Consider the following 18,707-nt stretch of genomic DNA (forward strand, 5'->3'; position numbering starts at 1 on the left):
CATTTTGAGGGGCTGGAGCGATAGCACAGCGGGTAGGGCGTTTGCCTTGCACGCGGCCGACCCGGCGGGTTCAAATCCCAGCATCCCATATGGTCCCCTGAGCACCGCCAGGAGTAATTCCTGAGTGCAGAGCCAGGAGTAACCCCTGTGCATCGCCAGGTGTGACCCAAAAACCAAAAAAAAAAAAAGACATTTTGAAACAACAACTCCAGACATTCATTGCATCTAAGCCAACTCTACAAGAAATACTAAATTGGTGGGGGGGAGGGGGCTGGAGAGATATTAGGGTGCTTGCCTTGCAGGTGTGTCTGACTTGGGTTTGGTCCCCAGCAGGGTCTCCTGAGCCCCTCCAGGAGTAATTCTTGAGCACAGAGCCAGAAGCAAGCCCTGAGCATGCATGGTGCAACCTCCCCGCACTGCAAAAAAAAAAAGGGGGGGGTTCTGTCCCAGGATTCCCAGTTGCTGATGCCTGCAACAAATATGGAGTCGAAGTCCACCCAGTGGCCTTGGGCATCCAGTCACATGTTCAGTGAGTTGGTCTTCACAGCTTCAGGGGGGTTTGCCAGGACTCATCTGCAGGGGACTGTAGTCTGATGCTGTTGTGGTTTGGACACACCTGTGACCCGAAGTTTGAGTGGGCTTTGCTGCTACCAGATGACACGATTGATGTGTGTCTCTGAAGGTGAGTCCTATCGATGAGCAAGCCTGAAAGGTGACATGGGGTGCAGCGACTGCTACCTTGTGACAGGCCCGCTGGGCTTCCTGCCGTATTGGATTCCTGGAAGCGACGTGAACCGTTTTATGAGTTTCTAAGGATATAAGCAGCGGTGGGCAGAGAATTTGGACTTGTGTGTGGCTGAGAACAGCTGGGAACCAGATTTGTTCCACCAGGAGCTGGAGTGACAGGACGCTTTCCTTGCGCGTGGCCGAGCCAGGTTTGATCCCCGGGAATCCCATGTGGGCCCCTGAGTGCCAGGAGTGATTCCTGAGCACAGACTCGGGAGTAAGCCCTGAGCATCGCCGGGTGTGGCTCCCCGCCAAAAGAAAAGCCAAATGTGTTCAACTTTGGGGAAGTAGGCTTCGGATCAGAAAGCCCCTGGTTGGGAGTGTCGCTCAGTGGTGGGACACCTGCCCTGCTTGTGTGAGACTCCAAGCTCTATCTATAGAACTGAAAAGAGGAAAAGAAGAAGTTCCCAAGGTTCCTGAGCACTCTACTGGGAGCTACAGGCTCGGTCTCACTAGAGTCTGACCCTGGACTACCTGCCCCTTTGTATACCCCATATCTGGGCGATGGGCATTTTGCCCGTTGCCATCTAAGACCCGACCTGTTTCTTTGTTCATGCAGGGGTCTGGGTGTGACCATACTGTTGGCTTGACTAACTAGGTATCATCGCTCAACATATATATATACATATATATATATGGGCTGGAGCGATAGCACAGTGGGTAGGACATTCGCCTTGCACGCAGCCAACCTGGGTTTGATTCCTCTGCCCCTCTCAGAGAGCCCAGCAAGCTACCGAGAGTATCCTGCCCGCACGGCAGAGCCTGGCAAGCTACCCATGATGTATTCAATATGCCCAAAACAGTAACAACCAGTCTCACAATGAGACGTTACTGGTGCCTGCTCAAGCAAATCGATGAGCAACGGATGACAGTGACAGTGATATGCATATACATACATATATATATATATATATATATATATATATTGCTTTTTGGGTCACACCCTGCAATGTTCAGGGATTACTACTGGCTCTGCACTCAGAAATTACTCCTGGAGGTGCTCGGGGGACCGTATGGGATGCTGGGACTCAAACCCGGGTCGACCACGTGCAAGGAAAATGCTCTCCCCGCTGTGCTATCGCTCCAGCCCCTCAATAGATGTCTCGCTGTCACTGGCCTGGGACGCACGGGGCTTGCCTTAGGAATGACAGTGCCCGGGCATCCTGCCCTTAACCAGGGTCTCTATGCCAGCACGGTCTCACCCAGCTCCAGTCTTTTGCTGCCCCCTACAGTGGCCCTGGGGAGAGTCTGGGCACCAGCTCAACACCATTTCATTTCTAGAACCTTAGAAGCCTGCTACTGGGGTCTGTCCCCCAGGGGTCCAGACCACGCCACTGGACTTCTCCACGCTCACCCTGCGTGTCTCTTGGCCTGTAATCATAACTTGGAGCCCTGCTTCCGGGATGGGGGGTGGGGCAGTGTCCAAATCTATTTTCTTTTCTTCTTTTTTTGTAGGGGAGGGATGGGACATGACTTCTTTAGCCATACAAAGTGGTGTTCAGGGCTTCCTCCTGGCTCTGTGCTTGGCGATCAGGGATCGAACCCAGGTTGGCTGTGTGCAAGGCAAGCACCCCTCCCGCTGTGCTCTCTCTGGTCCCCTAAATGGTGCTCTTTCAGAAAACAATCTTGGCCCCACTAGGAGTCTAAGTGTTTTTTTTTTCCCTCCTTTGGACCACACCCAGCTGTATTCAGGGTTTATATTCCTGGCGGTGCTCGGGGGACCCTATGGGATACTGGGGGTCAAACTGGGGTCAGCTGTGTGCAAGGCAAGCACTGTATTATTACTCTGGTCTCTATCCCTAGGTTTTAAAACAAATTGGAATTGCTTATATGTTGCTGTGATTAGCCTAACTAATGTTTGATTCTTCCACTCTAGTCTCTCCCAAGTTTCTGCCAACTGGGACAGTGAGTTCCCAGGAACTTGTCACCAGGATCCTCTCCGTTGCCCCCTCCAGTTCCTTGGGATACGGGCCACCGTTAGACACATCCCCCCCTTTGGGTTTTCCCAGGGTCTCTGTATTCATTGATCACTGTATCACTGTCACTGTCATCCCATTGCTCATCGATTTGCTTGAGCGGGCATCAGTAACGTCTCCATTGTGAGACTTGTTGTTACTGTATTTGGCATATGAATACACCACAGGGAGCTTGCCAGGCACTGCTGTGCGGGCAGGATACTCTCAGTAGCTTGCCGGGTTCTCCGAGAGGGGCGGAGGAATCAAACCCAGGTTGGCTGTGTGCAAAGCAAACGCCCTACCTGCTGCTCTATTTCTCCAGCCCGTATTCATGGATGGATAATATATTCCATTCTGCATTTTGGCTATCCAGTGGTTATCCATATATTGGTGATCTATTCATCTGTCTGGGCTGGAGCAATAGCACAGTGGGTAGTGCCTTGCACACAGCTGACCTGGGTTTGATTCTTCTGCCCCTCTCGGAGAGCCCAGCATGCTACCGAGAGTATGCCACCCGCATGGCAGAGCCTGGCAAGCTCCCTGTGGCGTATTTGATATGCCAAAAACAGTCACAACAAGTCTCACAATGAAGACATTACTGGTGCCCGCTCGAGCAAATCGATGAGCAACGGGATGACAGTGATACAGTGGTTCATCTGTCAATGGCTTCCTGGGTTATCCCACAGTTTAGCTCTTGTGAAAAATGTGGTTGCCATTTGGGGGGATGGTCTTGGGAGGGGACACAGGATCTCATATATGCCAGACATGTGCTGTATCACTGAGCCATATCCCCAAGTCCCCAGATCCTGCCAACTACTCTCAGCTACCCTTGAGAGTACTTATCTGCAGATCCTGGATAACTATCCCTAAGCAACAACTACTTACATTCTTACGTGGGACCAATTGAAAAGCTTCATGGGTTTCCTCTTATTTTCCTTTTATCTGTCTGGGCTGGACCCTTGCTGCAGACCCCAGATTATGGAGTCAGCTTGGGGCCATGGTTCCCTGAGAACTCAGGCAGCAAGGACCAGTTCAAGCAGCGTGCCGATTAAGCGGACCTCAGATATTGCTTGAAGACTGACCCGTGGAACTGGTGGGACACGAGCATCCATGCCGTGCAGGTGTTCATGGCAAACTTCACCGGTCCTTAGCATTCCCACGCACTTCTCCAAGGCTCCAAGGAGATCAAGGCAGGTTGAACAGGAGGGCAACAGCTCTCTCTCTCTCTCTCTCTCTCTCTCTCTCTCTCTCTCTCTCTCTCTCTCTCTCTCTCCTTTCTCCCTCACTCACCACTTCTCTGACAGGAATCAATAACTCCAAATATCGTTCAAAGGATTATGCTTTTTCGTTTTTTTTTCTTCTTTTTTTGCTTTTTGGGTCACACCCAGCGATGCTCAGGGGTTACTCCTGGCTTTGCACTCAGAAATCCCTCCTGGCGGTGCTCAGGGAACCATATGGGATGCTGGGAATTGAACCCGGGTTGGCCGAGTGCAAGGCAAACGCCCTACCCGCTAGGCTATAGCTCCAGCCCCCACAACTCTGCTTTTTCTTAAGACTCCCCGTGAGTACACAGAAACTATGGGACTTATACACAGTGGAATATTACTTAGCCGTAAGATAAAATTACACAATTTGCTGCTGTGGATATGGATCTGAAGAGTATCATGCTGAGTGAAGTGAATCAGAGGGAGAGAGATTGGAGTAGAATCTCTCTCATATGCAGGATATAAAGAAACAAACGGTTTTGGGGCGGGGGAAGCGATAGCAAAGCAAGGAGGGTGTTTGCCTTGCATGCGTCTGACTCAGGTTCGAGGTTCAATCCCCGGCATCCCATAGGGTCCCCTGAGCACCACCAGGAGTGATTCCTGAGTATTGCTGGGTGTGATCAAAAACATAAAAATAAAAATAAAACACAGGAGGTGGGGGGGGGCTGGAGCAATAGCACAAAGGGGAGGGCGTTTGCTGTGCAAACGACCGACCTGGGTTCGATTCCCAGCATCCCATATGGTCCCCCAAGCACCGCCAGGAGTAATTCCTGAGTGCAGAGCCAGGAGGGACCCCTGAGCATCGCTGGGTGTGACCCAAAAAGCAAAAAAAAAAGAAAAAGAAAAAATAGGGGCTAGAGCAATAGTACAGTGGGTAGGGCGTTTGCCTTGCACACGGCTGACCTGGGTTCAATTCCCGGCATCCCATATTTTCCTCCGAGCACTGCCAGGAGTAATTCCTGAGTGAAGAGCCAGGAGTAACCCCTGGGCACAGCTGGGCATGACCCTAAAAGCATAAAAACAAACCAAAACAAGCAAACAAATTTATCTGGGAGGCCTCCCTAGCACTGCTAACGCCAGGGAGCCACTCCAGGTGCCCCGGTGACGCTTGGTCTGGCATTGTGCCCCTGAAGAGTGTTCGGGTGCTGTTCAGACAGGAGGTTCCCGGGGGTGGTCGGCCACACAGTTCTATCTGAGATAGAACTCAGGGTCTCACACACACGAGACGCGGTCTCCCGCCCTGGAGGGTCGTGAGATGAAGACTGAAAGGGAGGAAGGAGAAGTTTAGTTATTTCCAAGTTTGTATGTAGCTGATTGAACTGTGTCATTCCACACATACACTGAACTTCCCACCAGGGCCAGAAGCCCGTCATGGATTGCAAAGAAAAACAAGGGTCTGGGGTCCTAAACGGGTAAGGTTAAAGACGGCTGATTGCTTCACGGACTCCTGCTGTAACTGCTTTTTCTGTTTGTTTATTTATTTATTTATTGCCTTTTTCTTTTTTTTTTTTTTGCATCACATCCGGCGATGCACAGCGGGTTCCTCTTGGCTCTGCACTCAGGAATTACTCCTCCTGGCAGTGCTCAGGGGACCCTATGGGATGCCGAAAATTGAACCCAGGCCAGCCGTGCGCAAGGCAAACGCTCTCCCCGCTGTACTATCGCTCCAGCCCCTGTAACTGCTTGCTTTGCTGCACCTGTGTGAACTTCCCAGGAACCAGGATGGAGACCCCAGGAACCGGCATGTGGGCGCGGTGGGCTAAGCGGATTTTGCAAGTGCTTACGAAAGTGCTCAGAGTACCAGAGGGAGGTTCTTCCTCATAAAAGACCAGCCCTTCTGCTCTGAGGCTGCCGATCTGGCCCAGCGGAGGACAGCCCACCTGGTGTCAAACACTCAACACACGCACACTCACACGCACACGCACACATATATGGGCGTGGCCATAAATATACGCATATTTGATTTGGGGTTTATACCCGGCTGTGCTTAGGGTTTACTCCTGGTTCTGTGCTCAGGGATCACTTGTGGAGGGCTCAGGGGACCAACTGCAGTGCTGGGGATCTAAGCCGGGCCGTGATCTGCAAGGCAAGCACCCTACCTGCTCTGCTATTGTTCTGGCCCCGTTTTTTGTTTTTTGTTTGTTTGTTTGTTTGTTTGTTTGTTTGGGTCACACCCGGCTTTGCTCAGGGGTTCCTCCTGGCTCATGCACTCAGGAATTACTCCTGGCGGTGCTCGGGGGACCATATGGGATGCTGGGAATCGAACCCAGGTCGGCCGCGTGCAAGGCAAATGCCCTACTGTGCTATCCCTCCAGCCCCTTGGCCCTGTTGTTTGCTTTTGTTTTGGAGTCACACCTGGCTCTGTGCTTGGGGACCACACGGGAGGTGCTCGGGGGACTCATCTGTGGTGTTGGGATTTGAACCGGGGTCAAGGCCTCAGGAAACCTCGGAAAGCGGCTGGTGGTGGTGTCGGGAGCCTGGCTCTGCCGAGTCCAGAGCCTGAGTGTTTGTTCCCCAGCCTCCCGCCTCTCTCAGCCTCCCGGAAAATGGCCCAGAGCTGCAGGCCCCTGGCCTGCTCCCCCCCCACACCCCATCTGCCTGTCCCCCCCACCCCACCCCATCACTGGAGCTGCTTGGGCACAGTGCCAGGCCAGATGGCGAAGATGGGAACAACTGCCAAGAAGAAGGCAAAGAGGAAATGGATGGAGGGAATCTAGGGGTGGGGGAGGGGTCCAGGGCGCGCCCCGCTCCCCCCTCCCCATCCTGCCTGGAGGAAGAGGTTAGGCTGGGGGTGGGGGCATGCAGGAAGCAAAGGAACACCAGCTGGCCCAGAAAGGCACAAATGCTACTTTTCTCCTTGGCAAGGAGGAGAACGCGAAGACCCAAATGGCTCAGCACCGCGGGGAGGGGCAGTAACACACGGCAGCACCCGCTACACGGCGTCACTCACGGGCAAGTGCCCGGGCACCGGGAATGGGGGGAGGGGCGGAAGGGGGAGGAGTTCCTCCTGTCTGCCCCCTCCTTAGCCCCCCCCCCGCCATGGACACCTATTACTTTGTATTCGGGGGCGCAGGGTAGCGCGGGGCATTCCCCGGCCTTGTGAGCGGGATGCCGCGGCTCACGTGGGAGGTTGCAGGGTGAATAAAAGCTGTCCGTGTGGGCCTGGTGTGTTTTATTGTGGAGACTCAGTAAGGGGGATCCTCGGTGGGGGGGGGGGGAGGAGGAGACGCGGAGCCAGAGCGCGTCCTCTGCACCCCACTCCTCAAATCCGGTGGGTGGGGGACCCGGGCTGCGGGGGGCGAGTCTCGGCCCAGGGGTTCTGAGCATCCTGTCCTGCCCGGTAACACTCACTCGCTTCCTCCCCTCCCTGGTCTGCCAGGAGCAGGACTTCGGGGGCCCAGAACGCCACGTGCCTGCCCACAGCCTGCCCCGAGGCCCTGCAGCACCCCCGGCCCAGGTGCCCTAGAAATCTCACCTGTCAGACAGGGACAGGCAGGTGGTCCCTTGGTGGCGGGGGGCCTCTTGGGCAGGAGAGGAGGTGTCCATGTGGGACACACAGGGGTCTCTCCCCACGGAGGCAGAGACCCGCTTGGTGGCGGCCTGGGGGTGCCGGAGAGCTGAGCTGGCAGTGCCAGGTGACAGGTGCGGCAGTTTCCATGGCCCCGCCCCGCCTCCACGAGGCCCCGCCCCTGGCACAAAGCCCCGCCCTGACGCCCAAGCCCCACCCACCACTAGGCCCCACCCACCGCGAGGCCCCGCCCTAAGCCCCAAGCCCCGCCTCCACCCTTTGTGACGTGTCCCCTGCACCTGGCTGCACCCCTGCCCACACTCTGGGGCTTGGCCCGTTGAGGCCGTTTAGGTCGGCGGGGAAAACGTCAGAACTCCTCTGAGAGCATGAGGACCCCGGCTGCCGGCGTCCTCCTCTCATTCCTGGCGGGTGAGTGGCTTCCGCGAAACCCTCAAGGCTCCCGGCTGATGCCACCCCCGGTGAACTGTAGAGGCGCAGGGGAGAGTGAAGAAAACGGCCGAAATAAGAGAAACGGGGCCAGGGCGCTCACAGCCTCGTGCGTGCTGGGAGCCCCGACCGTCCTCCACGCCTTTGAAGCATCAGGAGTCGTTGGGAGGGCCCAGGTCTGGGCACGGTGGCTGTCCAGCTCAGCCGAGCCTCAGTTTGCCTGCACAGACATATGGGTTCATCTCAAGGGAGAGGAGACACAGGAGTGGACAGTCCCTGGCATTGGGGACTGTCCACATCTGGGCCCACTTTCTGGATTTCCGAGTCCTGTGTTCTGCCCGTTCTGCCCTTCTCTCACCTCTCTCCTCATTCTGTCACACCCCTTTGTTCCCAATCAGCTTCGTCCCCCCGAAACTCCTCCAACCTCCTTTGAGGTTTCCAGAAACTTCTCCCCCACAGGTCACTATGTTCCCCAGATCTCCCCCACCCCGCCACCCCTCACCCTGCTTGGCCTCTGATCTTGGAATCTCCCCCCTCCCTGCCCCGGGAAGAAATCACTGGTCGCGGCACACCCCGAGTTCCTCATGGACGGAGGAGGGGGGCTCCCCGGGTTATCCTGGGCAGGCAGATGGGAACAACGGGGATTCACCGCCTCGCTCCCCCTGCCTCCCCGCCAGCGCTGTTCCTGCCTCGGGCACCGGCCAGGGACGCCGACATTCCCGGCAGCCCTCTGTCCGACACGGAATATGAACGCTTCTTCGCCCTGATGACCCCCACCTGGAAGGCAGAGACGCTCTGCCGGATCCGAGCCACGCACGGCTGCCAGGACCCCAGCATCATCCAGCTGGACCAGTACGAAAATCACGGCTTGGTGCCCAATGGTGAGGGACGGGCAGGAAGTCAGCCCCGAGCCTCCGGGAGGGGTGGCAGGCGTGGGTGGCCCTGGGCCTGAGTCCATCTCCACGAGACTCCCCTCAACCTCTCGGCGTGCCTCCTTCTCTCCCCTGTCGCAGGCCCAATCTGCTCTGACCTGCCCTACGCCTCCTGGTTCGAGTCCTTCTGTCAGTTCTGTCAGTATCGCTGCTCCAATCATGTCTACTACGCCAAGGTGAGGCCCGGGGCTGAGGGAGGACAGGTGGCAGTGAAGATGGGAGAAGCTTCCAGAATGGCCAAGCTTAGACCCCCCCCACCCTCATGGCCATGAGGCCCTCAGAGACCCACAGTCTACACAGACACGGGCTCACTGGGCCCGTTGGCGGTGTCCAAATGAGCCTGCCTCTGGGGCCAAGTTGGGGAGAGCAACTTGAAGAGAGAGAGTCTTCCATCCGATTTTCTTTTTCTTTTTCTTTTTGCTTTTTGGGTCACAGGGGTCACTCCTGGCTCTGCACTCAGGAATGACTCCTGGCGGTGCTCAGGGGACCCTATGGGATGCTGGGATTTGAACCCGGGTCGGCCACGTGCAAGACAAACGCTCTCCCCGCTGTGCTATCGCTCCGGCCCCTCCATTCGATTTCCTTCCAAGTCCAAAGAGATAAGGCTGGGTTTCCAGACAAGTAGCGTTTTGACTGGCAGGGAAACACTGTTTTAGTTCTAGAATATTCCGCCCGCGGCCGCGTCCCTTCATCCCTGTCCAGGCCCTGAGGGAGGGGAGAGGGGAGGGGAAGTTGGCCCTCTGGGGAAGGGATTTCCACTCTCCTCTGCTTGCAGAGGGTCCAGTGCACCCAGTCCATCTCGATCTTCTCGCCTAATGCGCTCAAAGAAGTTTCTTTCGAAACCGCATCGATGGAAGTCACCTCACCGGCTGCTTCTTCCCACGCCACAGGTAACGCCGCCCCGCCCCCACGGACGCCCACCCGCACCCCCCTTCCTCGGTCCCAGAGCCAAGACTCAGGCAGCCGGGGAGGGGAGCGGGAAGGGTGTGGAGCCGGAAGGGGTTCCATAGCGCGGGCCTTCAGCTGCCCCTGATGGACGGGGCGACGCTGACGGAGGCGGAAACAAGAGTCGAGGGCCCGCACCCCTCCCGCCTGCTCCCAGGGGGGCCAAGCTCTCCTCGGGGTAGGACACGGCCGAGTCTGTGTCCCTCCTGCCAGGGGCCCGGTCTTGAGCAGCTGCAGCTAGAGGTGTCAGGCTGACCGCCCCCTCCAGATTGGGCACCCCCCCCCACTCACCCCCACACCCACACACACTCCTTACACACACACACTCCCGCACCCACCCCGACTAGGGCACCCGACATGCCCCTGAGCCTGCCCTGCACATCTCGGGGAGGGGGGTCGGGAGAGGAGCCCCGGCGCCTCGAGGGCAGACGCGGGGCGAGTGTCGGGTCAGCGGGGACAGTGGCCCCTTTTCCTCTCAGGAACTTTGGAGCCCGGGAACATGTGGAATGGAGCAATGTTTTTCACAGCCAAGATGAAGTGGGGAGCCCGCCTTCTCCGAGCCCAACTTAGGGGCCAGGCCCTCATCCCCTCTGACCTGATCTCAGGTTCGGCCCTGAGTCCCTCCCCCCGTTCCCAGGCGCAGTTCCCCAGTCAGTCGTTCCTCTGGGACTCTTAGGAGCCCCTGCTCCTCTTATCCACTTGAAAAAGGACCCCTGGCCACCTCGTTATTTTTATTTTTTGCTTTTGGGTCACCTCAGGCGGTGCTCAGGGATGACTCCTGGCTCTGCACTCAGGAATCCCTCCTGGAGGTGCTCAGGGGACCCTATGGGATGCTGGGGATTGAACACGGGTCAGCTGCATGCAAGGCAACCGCCCTCCCCGCTGTGCTATCGCTCCAGCTCCCCCTGGCCAGCTCTTGAGAAGATTTGGTCTTTTCTACTTGCTCTCTCCTGCGTGAGAGGGACAAAGGCTGGGGTGAAACACAGGGAAGGGAGGTTTGGAGAGAGGTGGCAAGGGGGTCACATCCTGCCCCCTCCCTAGCCTCAGAGTAATAGTCTTCTGGGTACTTTCTCTGCTTTTCCCCCAGACTTGCCGGTATGAATGGCGGGATTGAAGCTGCTTTTCTAGCTCTGTGTGTATGTGTGTGTATATGTGTGTGCGGGATTGAAACTGCTTTTCTAGCTGTGTGTGTGCAGGTGTGTGTGTGTGCAGGATTGAAGCTGCTTTTCTAGCTCTGTGTGTGTATGTGTGTGTGTGTGTGTGTGTGTGTGCGCAGGATCGAAGCTGCTTTTCTAGCTCTGTGTGTATGTGTGTGTGTGTGGGATTGAGGCTGCTTTTCTAGCTATGTGTGTGTGTGTGTGATTGAGGCTGCTTTTCTAGCTCTGTGTGTGTGTGTGTGTGTGTGTGCAGGATTGAAGCTGCTTTTCTAGCTCTGTGTGTGTGTGTGTGTGTGTGTGTGCAGGATCGAAGCTGCTTTTCTAGCTCTGTGTGTGTGTGTGTGTGTGTGTGTGTGATTGAGGCTGCTTTTCTAGCTCTGTGTGTGTGGGGGGATTGAAGCTGCTTTTCTAGCTCTGTGTGTGTGTGTGTGTGTGTGTGTGTGTGTGTGCAGGATTGAGGCTGCTTTTCTAGCTCTGTGTGTGTGTGCGCGGGATTAAAGCTGCTTTTCTAGCTCTGTGTGTGTGTGTGTGTGTGTGTGTGTGTGTGCAGGATTGAAGCTGCTTTTCTAGCTCTGTGTCTGTGTGTCTGTGTGTGTGTGCAGGATTGAAGCTGTTTTTCTAGCTCTGTGTGTATGTGTGTGGGGGGGTGTTGAGGCTGCTTTTCTAGCTCTGTGTGTGTGCGTGCGCGGGATTGAAGCTGCTTTTCTAGCTCTGTGTGTATGTGCAGGATTGAAGCTGCTTTTCTAGCTCTGTGTGTGTGTGTGTGTGTGCATGTGTGCGCGTGTGTGCCCATGTGTGTGTGCCTCCCTCGGTGAATAAAGCCATCGGGGCCAGCATCCTGACGGTGTCGCTCCTCTCTTCTCTCCCCCCCCCATCCCTCTCAGCCCCCGCGGCGGCCACGGAGAAGCAGTCCCTCCGGACCTGGTCCGAACGGATCAACAGCAACATGGAAGGGCTGGTGCGGTCCCTGCTGTCCCAGGGCGGCCTGAGGCGGGAGCAGGAGAGCAGTAAGCAGGAGCAAGGGCAGGAGCGGAAGCAGGAGCAAGGGCAGGAGCGCAAGGAGGAGGCCCAGGAGCGCAAGGAGGAGGCCCAGGAGCGGAAGCAGGAGGCCCAGGAGCGGAAGCAGGAGGCCCAGGAGCGGAAGCAGGAGGAGGCCCAGGAGCGGAAGCAGGAGGAGGCCCAGGAGCACAAGGAGGAGAGCCAGGAGCACAAGGAGGAGAGCCAGGAGCACGCGGCCGAGGAGGAGCAGGAGGAGCAAGAGGAGGAGCAGGAGCAGGAGGAAGAGAGCAAGCAGGAGGAGGGCCAGGGGACAGAGGGACTCATGGGGATGCTGAGAGGCCCAGAACCCAAGTACTAGCCCCGGAACTGGGTCGCCCAGAGCGTGTCGGAAACACCGAGACGCCGCCCTTGATTTCAGTTCCTCACTTAGCAAAACCTGAGTCAGGCCAGACCCCCGCTGGTGCCCCCGGGTCAACTCAAACGTGAGTCCGTCCCAGCCAGACCCAGGCAGGGCTTCCCACCTGACCCCGGAGACACTGCCCCCCCTGACGCACCCCCGTGAAAACACTCCCGGAGCATTCAGTGCGTGGAGGTCTGCGCATGCGTGCGTGCACGCATCCAACCCCAGCACACTGGCTGCCACCCCGGCCCCCCGTTTTTCACAGAGTCTAAAAATCTCCCTGGTCCGGCTGGTCAGGGGTGGGGGCAGTGCTCAGAAATGTATTTCCTGCCTCCTTGCATGTTCCAAGAAATAAATCTTTGCCTTCACTGTCCTTTGTCGGATTGACTGAAGGAGCCCCCGCAGCCAAGTTTTTGCTTTGGGGAAAGGCAAGTTCTAGGCTGGATCTTTTTCTGTTTGTTTGTCCTGGACCACATTGGGTGGTTGGTTGAAGCTTACTCCTGGCTCTGCATTCAGGGATCACTCCTGGCGGGCCTCAGAGAACCATACGGGGGGCCAGGGATCAAACCTAGGTTGGTCAAAGTAAGTGCTCTACCCAATATAATATATATATGTATATATACATATATATATATATATTTGCTTTTTGGGTCACACCCAGTGATGCTCAGGGGTTACTCCTGGCTCTGCACTCAGGAATTACTCCTGGCGGTGCTCAGGGGACCCTATAGGTTGCTGGGAATCGAACCTGGGTCAGCCACGTGCAAGGCAAATGCCCTACCTGCTGTGCTATCGCTCCACCCCCTCTACCCACCATATTCTCTCTTGGGCAGAGGTGGAATCTTTCTTTTTCTCTCCATTGGACCCCAGAGGGTGGGGCAGGCAGGAAGATCTTGAACAGAGGGAAGCTCAGCACCCTCAACAGTGGGTGCCAGGGCTGGCCAAATAGCACAGCGGGGAGGGTGTTTGCCTTGCACGCGGCCGACCCAGGTTCGATTCCCAGCACCCCATAGGGTCCCCTGAGCACCTCCAGGAGTAATTCCTGAGTGCATGAGCCAGGAGTAACCCCTGTGCAACACCGGGTATGACCCCCCAAAAAAAAAACCCCACAACATTGGGTGCCTTTTTTTTTTTTATCACCATGTGGAAAGTTACAAAGTTCTCAGGTTTATGTCTCAGTTATACCGTATTCAAACACCATCCCTTCACTAGTGCCCATATTCCACCACCAAAATCCCCAGTATACCCCCCGCCCCCGCCCCCCACCCCCAACTGATGAATTTCACTTCATTTTCTCTTTACCTTGATTACGTTCCATATTTCAACACAAAACTCACTATTGTTGTGGGAGTTTCCCCCCAAACAAGATAGCCCTACTAAGGAAGCATTTGATAATTAGTTTTCCATTAAAAGATTGTATGTTTTCAGGTTTTAGAAAAGGTTGTGCGGCCGCGTTAGCGGCCACGCAGCTCAGATGTGTCCCAGTCCCGAATCCCAGAGCCGTGTTAGTTGCTGCTCAGTGTCACCAGGGCTCCATCTGGAGAAGGTGTGCTGGCTGCACCTCCTCCGTCCGGCTCCCCGGTGTTGCTGGCCCCAATTCGGGTCCTGAGCATTTTCCGGGCCGCGTTGCTCACCAGAATGCCTGGCCACTTCTCTGTTGAATGTGGCAAGATGGCGCCGAGGGTGGGTCAAGGGCGTGACTTCCGGCGGCCAGGACCACGTGGAACATTGGGTGCCTTTTAAGTCATCATCCTGGCTGACTGTTGTATCATGTCCACCAACATGGGTTTGAACTTAAAATGTGACCCAACTAGGGGAGCCATTTCTGCTCCCCACAACACCCAGTGCCCCATTCTGGTTCATCCCAAGCAAGAGAATTCTGGGGCTGGTGCGATAGCACAGCGGGTAGGGCGTTTGCCTTACATGCGGCCGACCTGGGTTCGATTTGCAGCATCCCATAGGGTCCCCTGAGCACGCACTGCCAGGAGTGATTCCTGAGTGCAGAGCCAGTAGAGTAACCCCTGAGCATCGCCAGGTGAGACCCAAAAAGAAAAAAAGACCAAGCAAGGGAATTCTTTCTGTCCATTCTCCTCCCCTCGAAGGTGTGGGAAGTGGTGTCACCACCACGGTGATGAACCCCAGGAACTCAGCGAATCCAGGACACATGAATAAAAAAAAAAAAAAAAAATGACGGGCCCGGAGTGATAATACAACGGGTAGGGCATTTGCCTTGCGTGTAGCCAACCTGGGTTCAATCCCCGGCATCCTATATGGTCCCCCGAGCACTGCCAGGAGTAATTCCTTAATGCAAAGCCAGGAGTAACCCCTGAGCATTGCTGGGTGTGACCCGAAAAAAAGAAAGATCAAAACACGGGGCTGGAGAGATAGCACAGCGGGGAGGGCGTTTGCCTTGCACGCGGCCGACCCGGGTTCGATTCCCAGCATCCCATATGGTCCCCTGAGCACGGCCAGGGGTGATTCCTGAGTGCAGAGCCAGGAGTGACCCCTGTGCATCGCCAGGTGTGACCCAAAAAAAAAAAGCAAAAAAAAAAAAAAAAAAAAAAAAGATCAAAACAGGCAAAAAAAAATGAGGAACCATCTAGAATACCAGAGCCCAGCAGGTCCATGCAAGAAGTTCTCTCCTCCCCCCTGACCTCCCTGCAGGCCCTCGGGGGCCACACCCACTTTCCCAGCTCTGGCCTCTCCGGACTGGACCCGTTTGACTCTTGGCACAACTGCCTGTTTTTGCTTTTTGGGTCACACCCCGCTATGCACAGGGGTTCCTCCTGGCTCTACACTCAGGAATTACCCTGGGTGGTGCTCAGGGGACCCTATGGGATGCTGGGATTCGAACCCGGGTCGGCCTTGTGCAAGGCAAACGCCCTCCCCGCTGTGCTATGGCTCCAGTCCCCCAAGGAGAAAGTTTAAGGTCTTTCTATTCATGCTTCTCTTGAGACAGACAAGATATGTGGTGTGTGTGTGTGTGGCTTTAGTAATCTTGGGGCTTCCCTATCACTACCCTGCCCCCATGATCCCCTCCCAGGTAAAACGAACCATGATTGGCCCCCAAAGACTCCGGGTGGGATAATCTGACTAATGCCCCCAGGGGACCACCTCTCCAGCAAACTGAGAGTTGAGTTTCTGTCCCACCACAGAATAACAGGCAGCATGGGGTGTCCGTGGCGTTTCCAGCAGAGGCCCGAGACCGTGTCTGGGGTGAGCGGCCATATCTGCTCTGTCTCCATATCCGGGCTGAGTCAGCCCCAGGACTCTGCTCAGAAAAGGTGGAGGGACCCGTGTGCTCCCAAGAACAGACATGGGGGACAACACAGGGATGCGTCCTGAGGCCTCACCACCCCTGTCCTGCAGGGCTGGGCTGGGCTGGGCTGTGGGGGGGACGGGCCAGGCCACCCAGGCCCTGTGGAGGGGTGTGACAGCCTGCCAGGGTCCTCCCAGGACACTGCACACGGCCCCAGACACGCTCCTGTCAGCCCAACGGGCCCATGTTCCCAAGCTCCGGAAAGACCCGGATGTCCAGGGTCAGGATCTGAGCCGCCCCCGGGGCCCCGTGTGACAGTCACCCAGGGTCCTTGTGGGGCAGCTTCTCCTCCTGGGCCCCCTGTCCCCAGCTCCTTCCCTCCCTGCCCCATCCTGCCCCCTGGCTAGAGCTTCACCTAGCCAGGATGGCCCCACCCAGCTGGGCAGGGCACAGCCCATAATACTAAGTCTCCTCGCCCCCCCTCCAAGGATGGAGGCCATCCCATAATAGCCACCCACAGGAGACATTCCGCGGTGACCGCCCCCACCCTGCAGAGCTGCCTGAGCAGACATCCCATAATAGCCGGCTGCCCATTTCCCTGGGGGAGGCTGGGGGGAGCCGGAGGAAACGGAGGCGCCAAGGCCCCAGCGTGGGGCAGGGCCAGGGAGGAGAGTGGCCACCCCCAGGGGACCCGCAGCCCAGGACACCCTGCAGGTGGAAGGTGGGCTCCACGGCCCGCGCCACCCCGCTCTGGGCTCTGGGACCTTCTGCGGGTCCAGGGACCACCTGTCCCCCGGAGCCCCCAGGTGGCTGCTGGCTGGGGGACCTGCCTAGGAGGGGCCCAGGGGCCCAGAGTGTGCCCTTGGGTGGTGGTCCCAGGGCTTGTCCAGGGCCTTCGCGGCCCCAGGGACAGTGGTCAGGGAGGCCTGGAGCAGAGAGTGAGGGCTGGGCTGGGGGGCCTGGGGGAGCTTCTGGCCCTCCCCTCCCCCCCAGCCGCATCCCATAATAATCCCCCAGCCCCAGCCCCCCCTCCCACACGCGCCAGCCCATAATATGCGCTGGAGAAGCAGTCCCCGCAGTAGGTACAAAGAGCTATCCCATAATAAGCTCCCCACCCCCACCCGCCACCCCCCCAGCGGGCCCCCCCTCAGTCACATGCAGCCGGTGCCATCCCCCGCCGCTCCCCCCTCCGGCCACCAAAGGCCCTGCCAGCCCATAATAGTCTCGCCTCTGGTCGCAGGAGGCCTCCAGCCCATAATACTCCCTCCCGCCACCGCCCCCCCTCCCCGCCCAGCACCCCTTCCTCCCGCCTCCACTTGGAGCCAGGCCTGAGCAGCCCATAATACTCCCCGGTCTCCCCAGGCTGTGGCAGCCCATAATAGTCTCCCTGTCTCCTAAGGCCTCGGCATCCCATAATACTGCCAGCCGCCTGACCTGTGGGCCAGAGCCCAGCCCTGCACACGCGTCCAGGCTGTGTCAGCGCCACCGGCGCCTCCTGCCCCCTCGCGCGGCCCCGCCCCTGCCGGCCGCCCCCGCCCTGCTGGCCCGGGCCCCTCTGCGGCCCCACCCTGGGCCCCCCCAGCGTCCTCTCTGGCCCCCTCTGCTTCCTCCGGGCTCCTGTCCTCTCCCTCTCCAGCTCTTGCCCACCCTGGGCGCTGTCGGTGGGCTGGGCAGCAGCGGGCGCGGCCGGGAGACAGTGCCCCCGCGGGGCCACGGGCCAGTGGCTGCCCTGCACTCTGTCTGCTGGACCTGGGGCTGCAAACTTGCCCAGCCTGACTTGCTCCTCCTCCCCACCCCACCCTGTTGCCCGGTTTGTTTTTTGTTTTGGGGCCACACCCAGCAATGCTCAGGAATTGCTCCTGAGGCTTCACTTAGAAATTGCTCTAAGTCTGAGGGGGGAGGGGCCATGCGGGATGCTGGGATTGAACTCAGGTCAGCGGCGCGCAGGGAAAGTGCCCTGACCTGGCTTCTCCCTTGGGGCACACCTGTGTCCCCTAGATCCCGGGTGCTCTTCCCAAACCAGGGACCCTGGCCATCACAGACGTCACACACGCCATTGGCGCTGCTCCCCCAGGCTTCTGGGGGACAGACCTCCTCAGTTAAGGGTGCTTTGGGGGCCTTTCCAAGGAGCTACTCTCACCCGCGTCTCCCAGGAGGGAGACCGGAATCTCAGAGTGCCATTACAGAGAAGTGACAGCGGAAATCCGCACTCAGATTCCTTCATTCTAAAGGGTGTTTTGGTTTTTGTTTATGGGGGGTGGGGTTCAGGGTGGGGTTCAGGGTTTATTCCGGGATCTGCTCACAGGAATCATTATTGATGGTGCTCCAGGCTGCGTATGTGGCAGGAATCGTTATTGATGGTGCTCCAGGCTGCGTATGTGGTGCTACGGGTCAAAGTTGAGCTGGCCTCATGCGTGGGTGCGTGCGTGCTGTGCTCTCATTCTGAGAGCCGTTGGCATCTCCCAAACCCTCTGGGAGAAAGTTCTCCTGTTGCGCCTCTGGAAGGGACAGCAGGGTGACACCTATGGGCCTCCGGGAGCTCCAGAAAGAACGGACAGAGGCCTGGTGGGACCTTAGACCCCTCCCCGTGTCTCCCAGCTCCTGGGCGGCCCACCGTGTGGCCATTTCCCTCAAAGTGAGTCAGAACCTTCTCTGCCCTGTCATCCCTCGCTGCTGAATTTCTTATATATGTATATATATATATATATATATATATATGCATATATATATATACTTTTTTTTCTTTTTGGGTCACACCCGGCAATGCACAGGGTTTACTCCTGGTTCATGCACCCAGAAATCCCTCCTGGTGGTGCTCGGGGGACCCTATGGGATGCTGGGAATCAAACCCCAGTAAGCCGTGTGCAAGGCAAATGCCCTCCCCACTGTGCTATGGCTCCAGCCCCCTGTACATTTTATTTTCATAAAAGTAGTTCACAGTAGTTCACGACAGATACTATTCAGACACCAAATCCCACCCCCAAGCACCTTCCCACCACAATAAGAGGGAAGAGTATGAAGGTTCTTGTAGTTCGTTCTGGAGCCATTTATTAA

General features: G+C 57.1%; 1 protein-coding gene across 1 annotated transcript; it reads left to right on the plus strand.

Moving 5' to 3' along the window:
* The first annotated feature begins 7,900 nt into the window (after positions 1 to 7,900).
* LOC101543658 (acrosin-binding protein-like) lies at positions 7,901 to 12,703 on the plus strand. The gene is made up of 6 exons (XM_055143593.1): positions 7,901 to 7,943; positions 8,639 to 8,842; positions 8,975 to 9,069; positions 9,669 to 9,783; positions 10,329 to 10,339; positions 11,903 to 12,703. Exons 1-6 carry the CDS (start codon positions 7,901 to 7,903, stop codon positions 12,350 to 12,352), a joined length of 918 nt encoding a protein of 305 aa, XP_054999568.1. The 3' UTR covers positions 12,353 to 12,703.
* Positions 12,704 to 18,707: the final 6,004 nt, after the last annotated feature.

Source organism: Sorex araneus, chromosome 6, assembly GCF_027595985.1.
Source record: "Sorex araneus isolate mSorAra2 chromosome 6, mSorAra2.pri, whole genome shotgun sequence".
Taxonomy (NCBI): domain Eukaryota; kingdom Metazoa; phylum Chordata; class Mammalia; order Eulipotyphla; family Soricidae; genus Sorex; species Sorex araneus.